This window comes from Dipodomys merriami, unplaced genomic scaffold (assembly GCF_024711535.1).
Source record: "Dipodomys merriami isolate MVZ:Mamm:240054 unplaced genomic scaffold, mDipMer1.0.p SCAF_17, whole genome shotgun sequence".
In the NCBI taxonomy this organism is placed as follows: Eukaryota; Metazoa; Chordata; class Mammalia; order Rodentia; family Heteromyidae; genus Dipodomys; species Dipodomys merriami.
The window spans coordinates 19,051,898-19,064,786 of NW_027203048.1; the positions used below are offsets into that span (position 1 = coordinate 19,051,898).

The 12,889-nt window shown below is 39.3% G+C and overlaps 1 protein-coding gene across 3 annotated transcripts in view; it reads right to left on the reverse strand.

The window, feature by feature from the left end:
• Cdkl4 (cyclin dependent kinase like 4) overlaps window positions 1–12,889 on the reverse strand; it is a 51,090-nt gene that overhangs the window by 17,489 nt on the left and 20,712 nt on the right. For all 3 annotated transcript variants that reach the window (XM_070025439.1, XM_070025440.1, XM_070025438.1), the window contains one exon: window positions 1,724–1,814. In XM_070025439.1, coding sequence (XP_069881540.1) covers window positions 1,724–1,814 — 91 coding nt within the window. The remainder of the gene's footprint in view (window positions 1–1,723; window positions 1,815–12,889) is intronic.

Genomic DNA, 12,889 nt, shown 5'->3' on the forward strand with positions numbered 1-12,889 from the left:
TTCCACACATTTTTCTATGTTCTTAATGTTTGCAATGACATCTTTTGTATTTGTAAAAAATTATTTTTGTGACCAAACTGGGCATTTTTATGGTTAAAAAAAGACTTCCAGGGAAACCCCCAAACTTGACCTTGCATTTATAGGAAGTATCAGATAGTATCAGATGACTATTATGCACTTAATTTCCTAAGTTAAGGGTCATATGTATTGCTGTCATTTTTCCTATGCATTTCTTGTAGAGTTCAGATCATACTGTATACATCCTTTTGTTTTCCTTTTTTAGTTAGCATGTCTTGAAAATTGCCAGTGCCACTAAAATGCAGACATCATTTCTAATGGCTGACTAATATTCTTGGACAGGAATGAACAAACACAGAGTTCACAGCGCCATAGTTTTCCAGTGTTTACCATTTCTTTTCAGCTACATGAACAAGGACTCATTATCATTAGGATCCTATTGTTTTGTTTGTTTTTTTTTTCACAACAAAACATAGCAACCCCTACAAGGCATTGTCAGGTCCCCTGTAGTTTGGTCCTGTTAGGATTCAAATTATGTGCATACTTGTATTATAAAAAAATATATATGTTGCTAACACATGTTCTTGCTGCAAAATTCTAGTTAGGATTCAAATTATGTGCATACTTGTATTATAAAAAAATATATGTTGCTAACACATGTTCTTGCTGCAAAATTCTAGTTTCTGGTATAAATAACTATTTGTTCCCCCCTTTTCCTTTGGCTCCTCCCTGCCTAGATTGTTTTACTTTTTCTTTTTTTCTTTTCTTTTTGTGCCAGTAATAGGGCTTGAACTCAGGCTTCAAGCTCTTTTTTGTTGTGGTGGTGGTGGTGGGGCTTGAACTTGGGGCCTGGACACTGTCCCTGAGCTCTTTTGTTCAAGGCTAGAGCTCTACCACTTTTAAGTCACAGTGCCACTTGTGGTTTTCTGTTGATAAGGAAATAAGAGTCTTGGATTTTCCTGCCTGGGCCGGCTTTGAACCATGATCCTTAGTTCTTAGCATCCTGAGTAGCTAGAATTATGGGCATGAGCCACTAGTGCTTGAGCTCTTGCTTAGTGTTTTTGCTCAAGGCTGGTGCTCAACCACTTGAGCCACATCTCCATTTCAGCTTTTTGCTGGGCAATTGGCGATAACAGTGTCATGAACTTTTCTGCTTGAGCTGACTCTAAACCTTGGTTTTTCAGATCTCAGCTTTCTGAGTACCTAGCATTACAGGCATGAGCCTCCAGTGTTTGACTCGATTTACTTTTTCTTAGCACTATTTCTAAATCCTCTCTCCTTAATTTTTAGTTGAGTCTGCTAGTCTTACCAGCTCTAAGAAGTTTGTTTTCAATCTCTCTAGCCTACATTAATGTCTTTCTCCAGGGAGATGTCTGCACCTTCATTTCAGTACTTTATTGCCAGCAATTTTGTGATTCTTTTATTTTGTTTGCTTTCAATTATAAGTGCACTAAGAGCAGAAATGCATCTTACAATTCTTTCCCACCCCTGTGCAGCACATGAAGATGTCATCCAATAAATTCTAGTTGAATGGAGTAGAGATGAAGTGCCAGCTAATGTACTCACTAAAAGGCTAATGTGAGATTTTCTTTTGGAATAGCAACAATAAAACACTTGGCACACATTCAGTATCTCTATAGTCTTATAGTTTATAGAATTTATAGCCATCTGAATTGGATAAAGTAGGTTGGAAATGGTTACTTACTCAGAATCCGTGCAAACCCAAAGTCACAGATCTTGATTATTCCTTGTTTAGTTATTAGAATGTTTTCAGGTTTGACATCTCTGTGAATACACTGTAAGATAATATTTGATTATTTTCCTGCGCCATCAAAATGACAAAGAGTGTTAGCAATTAAACAATGGAATACCACCTATATAGATGTTTACATTTATCTACGTATGATAGAAAAAAATGTGCTGGGAGCAGGGGCTCACACCTGTAATCCTAGTTACTCAGGAAGCTGAGATCTGAGGATCATGGTTCATAGCCAGCCCCGGCAGGAAAATCCATGAGTCTCTTATCTACAATAAAACACTCAGAAAGCTGGAAGTGGTGCTGTGGCTCAAGTGGTAGAGTGCTTGGCTTGAGCTGAAGAGCTGAGGGACAGTGCCCAGGCCCAGAGTTCAAGCCCCATGACCGACAAAAAAAAAAAAAAAAAGAAAAAGAAAAAGAAAAAGATGTTCTTTATTTGTCTAGAAGAACTTAAATTGGTCACTTTTTCATATATAAATCTTACCATACAAAATAAAAAATCTAAATGTTATATTATTGAAGAAATTAGTTTACAATAGTTGCATATGAAAACCCATTGTTTCTAAAGGAAATATTATATAATCATTTCATTTACTTTTTCCTGGGCCTACGTGAACTCTAAGAGGTAAACCCTCTATGGGAGCTGACTGTGTCTCTTATAAGAACTGCCGCCACTCAGAAATCACAATTCAGGCTGAGCACTGCAGAGTTGAGAAACTGGAAAAACATTTACATAGTAATAAAACTTAAAATTCACTTACAATTTGAGTGATCATATTAGCTATCACCCAAATCTGTTAGGTATGAAAAAGGCTCTCTTCATAATTCTGCAAGTCACAAATCAGAGGTGTCCTGGGTGAGTGGGGAGGCAGAGCTGCCCATGTATCAGATTCCAATTTCCTCCATGATCCGCTGACGGGAATGGAGAATGGCTCTCATGAGATGCCCACAAGGTGCTGCTGGAGGTCCTCCCAGGAGGGCAGGATGGCTCTATTACCTGCTCTTGCGTGGCCAAAGTGCCATTAAATCTTTTTTTTTTTTGGGTCCGGTTGTGGGGCCTGAACTCTGGGCCTGGGCGCTGTCCCTCAGCTCTTCAGCTCAAGGCTAGCGCTATACCACTTGAGCCACAGCGCCACGTCCGGCTTTTTGCTTATGTGGTGCTGAGGAATCGAACCCAGGGCCTCATGCATGCAATGCAAGCACTCTACCACTGAGCCACCTTCCCAGCCCCATAAATCTTTTATTAGATAGAGTAACATAATTTGCTACATCACCACACTGACCCTGAAGGAAGCCAGAGCTTCTGTGGAACACCAGAAGGTTCTGTTGGGGGAGAAAAAGCAGACTGACTGAGCTCATGCATCGTGATTCCAGAAGAGGCTTTCCATGTAGTGGAGGTGCTGTGGGAAAACAGCTTGAGCCTGCTCTTCAGAACTTTCTTTTTCAGTTCATCCACTCCACAAAAGAAAACAGTGAGTGATATTGATAGTCTACAACTTGGCACTCATAGAGCACCCTGGACTTTGAAAGCACTTGTACACAAATTGTTTCATCCTTGCAATAGTCCTGGGGTTGTGATGGCCACTGAGTCTCTGGATTAAGTGTCACAATAATCATCTTGGTCTGCTTCACTTGTCTGCTATGCTTTAAGTCTCTTTAGGTAATCATGTCAAACTGACAATTGAGAAAGAATTATCTTTGTTTCCAGAAAGAAAGGCTTTTAAGAAGAAAAACTTAAACCCTAAATTCATTTTAGGTCACAAAAATGGCACTAAAGCTAATTTTTACCAAGTCTCAATTACTTGCAACTGTTTTTTTTTTTAATGGCAAGAAGTTAGGCTTCTTAAAAAATTTTAGGACTTTTAAAAGTTGTTAAGTCCTTAGATATGTCAATAATGCATTGATATTAATACTGATACATTATAGGGCTATAAGACAAATGGGTTTTGATATACCTGTTTAAGCAATATGTTTACAAAACTTAACACTCCAGATCAGAGATACTTGTACTTGGTGATTTGATTAGAAAAGATCAGCAGTGGTGCTGTGGCTCAAGCGGTAGAGTGCTTGCCTTGAGCTGAAGAGCTGAGGGACAGCGCCCAGGCCCAGAGTTCAAGCCCCACGACCACCACCAACAACAACAAAAAGAAAAGAAAAGATCTTGTCACTCAAATGAGTTTTTATAAAATGGTAGATTTTCTAATCTATTTATGGCATCACAAAGTAAGTGGATTTACATTGATATTTGTCTTTTGGCCTATTTAAATATATTTCACCTCTAAAGCAAATCATGTGACAGTCATAGAACTTACTTTTAAACCAAAAATATAAAGGCGGGGCTGGGAAATTGGCTCAGTGGTAGAGTGCTTCTCTGGCATGCATGAGGCCCTGGGTTAGATTCCTCAGTACCACATAAGCAGAAAAAAGCTGGAAGTGGCACTTTGGCTCAAGTGGTAGAGCACTAGCCTTGAGCTGAAGAGCTGAAGGACAATGCCCAGGCCCAGAGTTCAGCCCCAACCAACCAACAAAAAAACAAACAAAGAAAAGAAAAATATAAAGGCAAATGAAAAACTGATATGTTTCAAAGAAATAGAAAAAAATTCATTTAGTTGTTGGTAGGGAAAGCTACTAATAAAGTCAGAGAACTGAAGAAAAAAAGGGGATAAAAATAATTGGGACAGGCCCAGGTTGCTGTAGCTCATGCCTGTAATCCTAATTATCCAGGATTGAGGATTGCAGTTTGAAGACAGCTTGGGCAGGAAAGTCCATGAGACTCTTCTAATTAACCACCAAAAAGCCAGACGTAGATCTGTAGCTCAAGTGGTAGAGAGCCAAGTGACAGTGCAAGGCCCTCAGTTCGAGCCCCAGAACCATCACTACCACCGCCACCAACAACAACAAAAAGGGAAAAAACTGGACACAAGATAGCACTTATGCTGGGTGCTGGTGACTTGTGCCTAAAATCCTAGACATGCAGGAGGCTAGGATCTGAGGATCACAGTTCAAAGCCAACCCAGGCAGGAAAGTCTGTGAGACTCACATCTACAATAAACAACTCAGAAAAAGCCAGAAAAGGTGTGGTGGCTCAAGTGGTAGAGTGCTAGCTTTGAGCACAAAGGCTCTGGAACAGCACCCAGACCCTGAGTTCAAGCTCCTGGACCAGAAAAAAAAACATACAGAGGACAGAATTGTGGACACATTATTCCTCTCTTCCCCATTGTCCTGTTGTTAAGCCGCTCAAGCTCTTTAGTCAGCTCTTGTACAATGGCTCCACAATCAGGCTGTTTTTCACCAAAGAACAAGAAACATACAAGTGTCTTTAACAGGAGAATTTTAATAAACTCAGGTTTGCTCAGGTTTGATTATTGTTGGTTCATAAGCTGGCAAGAAGAGAACTATTCATGCTATTTTTATTGCTACAGAGGTGATGTTCAGCGGGATCATAGTTACATGAATCAGGTATTGAGTTGTATCTTCTGTTCCCTCACTCTCTCTCCCAGGCCTTCTCCCCCATCTCCACGCACAAGTTTATATTTCACTTCCATCAGTGTCCAGTGAGCTCCGCAGCTGCACTTTTTCACCCTCTTTCCCTCCAGTTCTGTGCCCTCCCCGCTCCTGAAGATATACATTTGAATACACCATATATAAAGACAGAATCATCAAAAAATAAAAATTAAAAAGAGATCTCATTTCCATATCTTGGGGTTCACTTTGATATTTTTCAATATAATTTTATGTAACTATGAAGAGGCACGAAGGGATTGTACCTTTGTGTTTCTCTCCTAAGAACATACTCTTTTGGTCTCACTGCATCTAGAATCTTGTATAACTTAATCATATCTCAGTGCATTTTAATCTAACTTACGAATATCAGAGAAAACATGCACTGTTTGTCTCTCTAAGCTTGGCTCACTTCACTTAATATGATTTGTTCTGGTTCCATCCATTTCCCTGCAAGTGACATTTTATTCTAATGGCTGGGTAAATGCCATTGTTAAAAGTACCATATTATTTGTCTCCACTCATCTATTGTGGGGCATCTGGGCTGTTTTCATATCTTGCTATTGTGAATAGTGTGGTAATGAACATGGATGTGCAGGTGTCTTCACCATATCCTGGCTCATGACGTTCAGGGTAGATGTCTAGGAACGGTCTGGCAGGGTTTTGGGGAAAGTCTATGTTTAGTTTTATTGAGGAATCTCCTGACTGCTATCCAGAGTGGTGGTACTAGTTTACATTCCGACCAACAGTGCAGTAGGGTTCCTTTTCCCCCACATCCCCACCAACATTTGTTGTTCAAATTCATGATGTTGGCCAATCTTTCTAGGGTAAGATGGACTCTCAGAGTTGATTTGATTTGCATTTCTTTTATGACCAGGCATGATGAGCATTTTCTAATGTGTTTCTTTGCCATTCTTACCTTTTCTTCTGAGAAGTCTCTCCTTAGCTCACATACCCATTTAGTGATTAGGCTTGGGAAATTAGGCCTTTTTCTGTTTTATTGCTGGTAAAGATCTTCTCCAAGTCTGTTGGCTATCTTTCTAGTTTAGTAACTATGTCAGCTGTGCAGAAACTTTATTTTGATGTAGTCCCACCTGTCAAGTTTCTCTCCTATCTGTTGTGCCCTGGCCACTTTTCAAGAAGTTTCTACCTGTAAGTTCTAATGTTTCTTCCATTTTCTTTTGCAGTTGTTTTAAACTTTTGGTTTGAAGTTGAGGTCTTTGATCCACTTTGAATTGACATTAATGCATGGTGACAAACAGGGATCTACTTTTAGTTTTCTGCATATAGATACCCAGTTTTCCCAACACCAATTATTGAAAAGGCTGTTTTCCCCCCCAGTCTTTGGCTCCCTTATCATATATCAGATAGCAGTATGTGTCTGGGCCTTCTAATTCTATTTATGGGTCTTCTAATTTGTTCCATTGATCGTAGGGTCTATTTTTGTGCCATTACCAAGCTTTTTTGTTATAGCTCTGTAGTAGAGTTTGAGGTGTGGTATTGTGACACTACCCAAATTGTGTTTTTTGCCTAGGATTGCTTCAGCTATTCTAGGTCTTCTGTTGTTCCATATGAATTTTTGGATTTTTTTTTTTTGTTTATCTTGGTAAAGAATGTAATCGGGATTTTGAAGGGGATTGTCATGAATTTGTAGATCATTTTTGGCAGTATGACCATTTTCACAATATTAATTCTACCTAGCTATGAACATGGATGATCTTTCCATTTCCTGATGTCCTCCACTTCCTTTTTTCAGATTTTTATCGTTTTTGCTATAAAGATCTTCTAGGAGCTTGGGGATAGAGTTTTCGGGTCCTTTAGATGTAAGATCATGTTATCTGCAAATAGAAAGTTTGATTTCTTCTTTCCCTATGTGAATCCCTTTAATGACCTTTTCTTGCCTTATTGCTTTAGCTAGGAATTCCAGAGAGAATGGACATCCTTGCCTTGTTCTTGATTTTAGGGGAAATGATTTTAGTTTTTTACCATTCAGTATGATGTTGGCTGTTTGCCCATCATACATAGCCTTTATTATTTTAAGGAATGTTCCTTCTATTCCTACCTTCCCCAGAGCTTTTAATACTAATGGATGTTTTTTGTCACAGGCTTTTTCTGCATCTATTCAGATGATCATGTGGTTCTTGTCTTTGGCTCTGTTGATGTGATGAATTACATTAATTGATTTGTGTATGTTAAACCTGACTTGCATCTGCAGGATGAAGCCTACTTGGTCAGAATGTATGATTTTTTAAAAAATTTGTGGGGCTGGGAAGGTGGCTCAGTGGTAGAGCGCTTGCCTTGCATGCATGAGGCCCTGGGTTCGATTCCTCAGCACCACCTAAGCAAAAAAAGAAAAAAGCCAGAAGTGGCACTGTGGCTCAAGTGGTAGAGCACTAGCCTTGAGCTAAAGAGCCGATGGACAGCTCCCAGGCCCAGAGTTCAGGCCCCACGACTGGACCCCCCCCCCCCAAAAAAAAAAAAAAGATTTTTTTGTTTCTGAACTCTGAACCTGGGACCTAGGACGCTGCACTAAGCAGGTTGGACTATCACTTGAGCCATACCTTCAGCTATGCTTCTGGATTCTGTTGACTAGTATTTTATTGTAGAGCTTTGCAACTGTGTTCATCAAAGAAATTAGTCTGTAGTTATTTTTCTTGATGGATCCTGACCTAGTTTTGGGATGAGTGTGATACAGGTTTCATAGAATGAGTTTGGAATTGCTCCTTCTATTTCTATCTCATGGAAAAGCTTGAGGGTATTTGTGTTAGTTCATCTTTAAAAGTCTTTACAATTCAGCAGTGAATAGCTATAGGCTGGGTCTTTTCCTTGCTGGAAGACTTCTACTTCCTCATTCTTCTTGTGTTAGTGGCCTCTTTAACTGATTTGTATCTTCTTGGTTCAGCTTAGGCAGTTTATATGTCAATGGAAATCTGTTACTTTCTGCTAGGTTTTCCTTCTTTTTTGAGTATAGATTTTTGAAAGTAGTCCTTTATAATCATTTGGATTTCTTCTTGGATGTTTGTTGTAATGTTTCCAGTCCCATCTCTGATTTTATTGATTTGAATCTCATTTCTTCTTTGTCAATCTTGCTATTAATTTTTTTTCTAAGAACCAGCTTTTTGTTTCAGCATTGTTGATCTCCATGTTATTTTTTAACCATGCATTCAGCCTTAAGAATTATTTAATTTAATTTAATCTTATTTTTTTTAACTGTGAAAATACCATACAGAGGGGTTACAATTACATGGGCAAGGTAATGAGTACATTTCTTATCAAGCATTGTTGCCTCCTCCTTTGTTTCCCCAAGAATAATTTCTGGAAACATTCACACCAGAAATTGTTTTTTATATGCCATGACTAAGAAAGAAATAATTTTTTGTCTGACTAAGTGGTCCTCTTTGAACTTTAGGGACTGATACTTATAAGAAAGAAGAAAGAAAAGATGCTTTCTTGCCAATTAAAACATGAATATCAGGAAGATGTTGATGGGTGCTCCAGCCTGGTACATCCATAGCTCAGAAATCAGTGTGGTTTTACTATTATGAAATTCGTTTTCCCTAATCAATGTATCAAATATAAAATCTATGGAGTCAAAATGACATTAAACTGAACATTTCAGCTATCTCACTCTAGCAGTGTTACAGGGTAAAACTGAACAAAATGAGTAGGTGTTTTCTTAAACCCATTGCTTCTAAAAATTTAATGTGCCCACCAATCATCTGTAGCTCTTGCTAAAATGCAGATTCTACTTCAGCAGATGAACGAGTGGGCCTGGAGTCTGCATTTCTAATGAGCTCCCAATTGATCTCTATCAGCTACACTTTCAGCAGCCTTAATCTCTTACTACTTTAACCTTTATTGTCTTATTTAGGATCACAACTCTGGAGATAATAGTTACACCAGGTATCCTTAGGTTGAAAGCTGGGCATCTTCAAACAACACCATTGGGTCAGATGGCCTTTTCTATTCTTTGAGAGTAACACGAGAGTTCCTCTAAAAATAAGAAATATAAAGGTTTCAGATCTATTATTGTAAGAACTTATATATGACTTGATTTTTCTCTTCTGCATTCATCTTAGAGAACAGATAAAAATATGGGTGCATAGAGATTTACTATAGCATAAGAATAAAAACTTAAAAAAATTAAGATTTCTACTCCTCTTCTAAAACTTACTATTTTAATTTTTTTTGTGTGCTGGTACTGGGGCTTGAAGTCAGTGCCTGGGTGATGCCCCTTTGCTTCTTCACTCAAGGCTGGTGCTCTACCATTTGAGCCACAACTCCACTTCCAGCTTTTTAGTAGTTAATTGGAGATAAGAGTCATGGACTTTCCTGCCCTGGCTGGCTTTATACCATGATCCTCAGATTTCAGCCTCCTGAGTTGCTGGGATTATAGGCATGAGTCACTGGTGCTGGCTCTAAGCATCATTTTTGCAAAACTATTTTAATTACTTAGAACATTGCTATGTCAACCTTAAGTCAACTTGTTATCTTCTAGAGTATGGTGGGAAGCAACATAGGTATGGAGTCAGTCAACTCTCCTCCATCTTTAATAAGAATCTAAAAGCATAATTTGCATTAAAGAACCCAAACAGGTTGGTTGTGAACAATATCCCTCTAATAGAAAATGAAGGATTTTGATTTATTCTAATGAAAATTTCACTGACTTTCATAAAACTCAAGAAAACTAGGTTCCTAAATACTGACATTTAATTTTACGTCCTGTATTTCCTTTTTCAGCAATCCTTGACTACCATGGTAAGATATTTTGCTGGCATCCAAAATGACCATATGGTCGTCTGAACTGTTGCCTTGGCACTTTCTTTGCCTAGGCACCAACTCAAAAGGTAGAGACATATTTTTTCCAAAGTTTTTGATGTATCAAAGGCACCCAGGCCAACTTCAGTAAGTGCCACTGGCTTAAGATGGAAAATTTGGACTTGAAAGAAGAACAATGACCCCAAAGGATTGAAAATATCACATATATAAAATCCCTGTTTATAATAACACCTTCTGTCTTCATCAGTGTTCACTGTTATAGGTTGCTAAGATACTTAAGTATTTCTCTGAAGTGACACATCAATGTTATCCTCTTACTGTATTTTATCAGAGTCCTTGAGGGCAAGTAATTTTCCATATAATTCTGATAATAATATAGAAGAAGAAATAATAGATTAGATAGTTACCATTTCCTTTCTTTTCTTTATTGCTTATGGGGCTTGAACTCAGGGTCCAGGAGCTGTCCCTAAGTTCTTTTGCTCAAGGCTAGTGCTCTACCACTTTGGGCCACAGTGCCACCCACTTCTGGTTTTCTGGTGGTTAAATGGAGATAGAGAGGCACATGAACTTTCCTGCCTGGGTTGGCTTCAATATCTCAGCCACCTGAATAGCTGGGATTACAGGTGTGAATCACCAATGCCTGGTGGCCTTTTCTTATCCTTTTTGTGCTGGTCTGAGGCTTGAACTCGACCTGGATGCTGTCCCTAAGGTTTTTTTTTTTTGTTTTGTTTTGTTTTTTTTTTGTCGGTTGTGGGGCTTGAACTCTGGGCCTGGGCGCTGTCCCTCAGCTCTTCAGTTCAAGGCGAGTGCTCTACCACTTGAGCTACAGCGCCACTTCCAGTTTTCTGGTGGTTTATTGGAGATAGGAGTCTCACAGTCTCTCCTGCCCGGGCTGGCTTTGAACCGCAATCCTCAGATTTCAGCCTCTGAGTAGCTAGGATTACAGGCGTGAGCCACCAGCGCCCGGCTTAAAAGGGTTTTTTTTTTTTTTAAACTGTATTTTTTTTTTGTCTTTTCTTTTTTGGTACTGGGGATCGAATCCAGGACGTTGCACTTGCCAGGCAAGCGCTTTGCCACTGAGCTACATCCCAGCCCTGTCCCTAAGGTTTTTGTTTTTTTGTTTTGTTTTGTTTTTTTCAAGGCCAGTGTTGTACCACTTGAGCCACAGCTTTACTTCCAGCTTTGTGTTGGAGATACAAATCTCACACTTTCCTACCTGAGCTGGCTTTGAATTTTGATCCTTAGATCTTAGCCTTTAGAGTAGCCAGGATTATAGGTGTGAGCCATTGGCACCCAGCTAAGTTACCATTTCCCAATCTCAGTGAAATACTAAAACTATCAACAAAAAAGGTTGAAAGGAAAATGAACATGGAAGGAGATCCAGCTAATATCAAATAACTGCTGAGTTTACTAATCAATATCAACATTATCAAAAGCAGGGCAACCACATATTTGAGGCACAATACACCTTATGAGACTCATGTAATAAGAAATAACACTGCATATGAGATATTCTCACCTAAGAAAACCAAACCTGAATATGATTAGAAATATGATTAGAAAGAAAAAAATCAATTCACAGGAAAGCGGATAAAAGAACATGTTAAATTAGGTACAGGAGGCAACCACCAAAATGATTTCAGTAACACAATAATATTCAAAGGTAGTTGTTGGACCAGCAGTTTTGATATTATCCAGGAAAATGTTTGAAATGTGAATTCTCAGGTCCTATCATAGATGTATTGACTCCAAGTGTCTGGGGCCCTGCAAGCTGTTTTAAATTTTTGTTTGTTTAAAAAAAAAAAAAGAGTTCCTCCAAGCTGACTTGTTTTCATGGTTGGGTTTGATAACTATGGTTCTAAAAAATATTAATGGTATAGGAAATTATATATTTTTTTCTTTTTTCAACTGGTCCTAGAGCTTTAGCTCAGGGTCTGGGAGCTCTCCTTGAGCTTCTTTTAAGAATAGTGCTCTACTACTTGAGCCACAATTTCAATTCCTGCTTTTTTGGTTGCTTCTTTGAGGTAAGAGTCTCATAAACTTTCCTGCCTGGGTTGGCTTTAAACTGTGATCTTCATACAAGCATGAGCTACTGGCTCCCAGTAGAAATTTTTATTTTAAAACAAGATAAGGGGCTGTATTCCTGTGGCTCACGCCTGTAATCCTAGCTGCTCCGGAGGCTGAGATCTGATGGGATCATAGTTCAAAGCCAACCTGGGAAGGAAAAGTTAGTGAGACTCTCATCTCCAATTAACCACCAGAAAATTGAAGGACAGGATTTGTGGCCCAAAGTGGGAGAATGCTAGCCTTGAATGAAAAAGCTCAGAGATAGTGTCCAGGCCCCGAGTTCAAGCTCCAAAGTCCAAGAGACTCTTATCTCCAATTAACCACCAAAAAGTCCAAAGTAGAGCTATAGCTCAAGTGGTAAAGCACTGTCCTTGAACACAAAAGCTCAGGGACAGGGGGCTGGGAAGGTGGCTCAGTGGTAGAGCGCTTGCCTTGCATGCATAAGGCCCTGGGTTCGATTCCTCAGCACCACATAAGCCAAAAGAAATAAGCTGGAAGTGGCACTGTGGCTCAAGTGGTACAGTGCTAGCCTTGAACTGAAGAGCTAAGGGACAGCGCCCAGGCCCAGAGTTCAGGCCCCACGACCCGACCCCTACGCCCCCCCCCCCCCAAAAGCTCAGGGATAGTGCCTATGCCCTGAGTTCAAGCACTAGGACTGGCATAAGATAAATAAATAATAAATAAGGGGAAGGGGAATACTGTAGTACAGAATGAAAGACTTAAAAAAGATAATAAACAAAATCAAACCAAAGGCCATGTTAGATCATT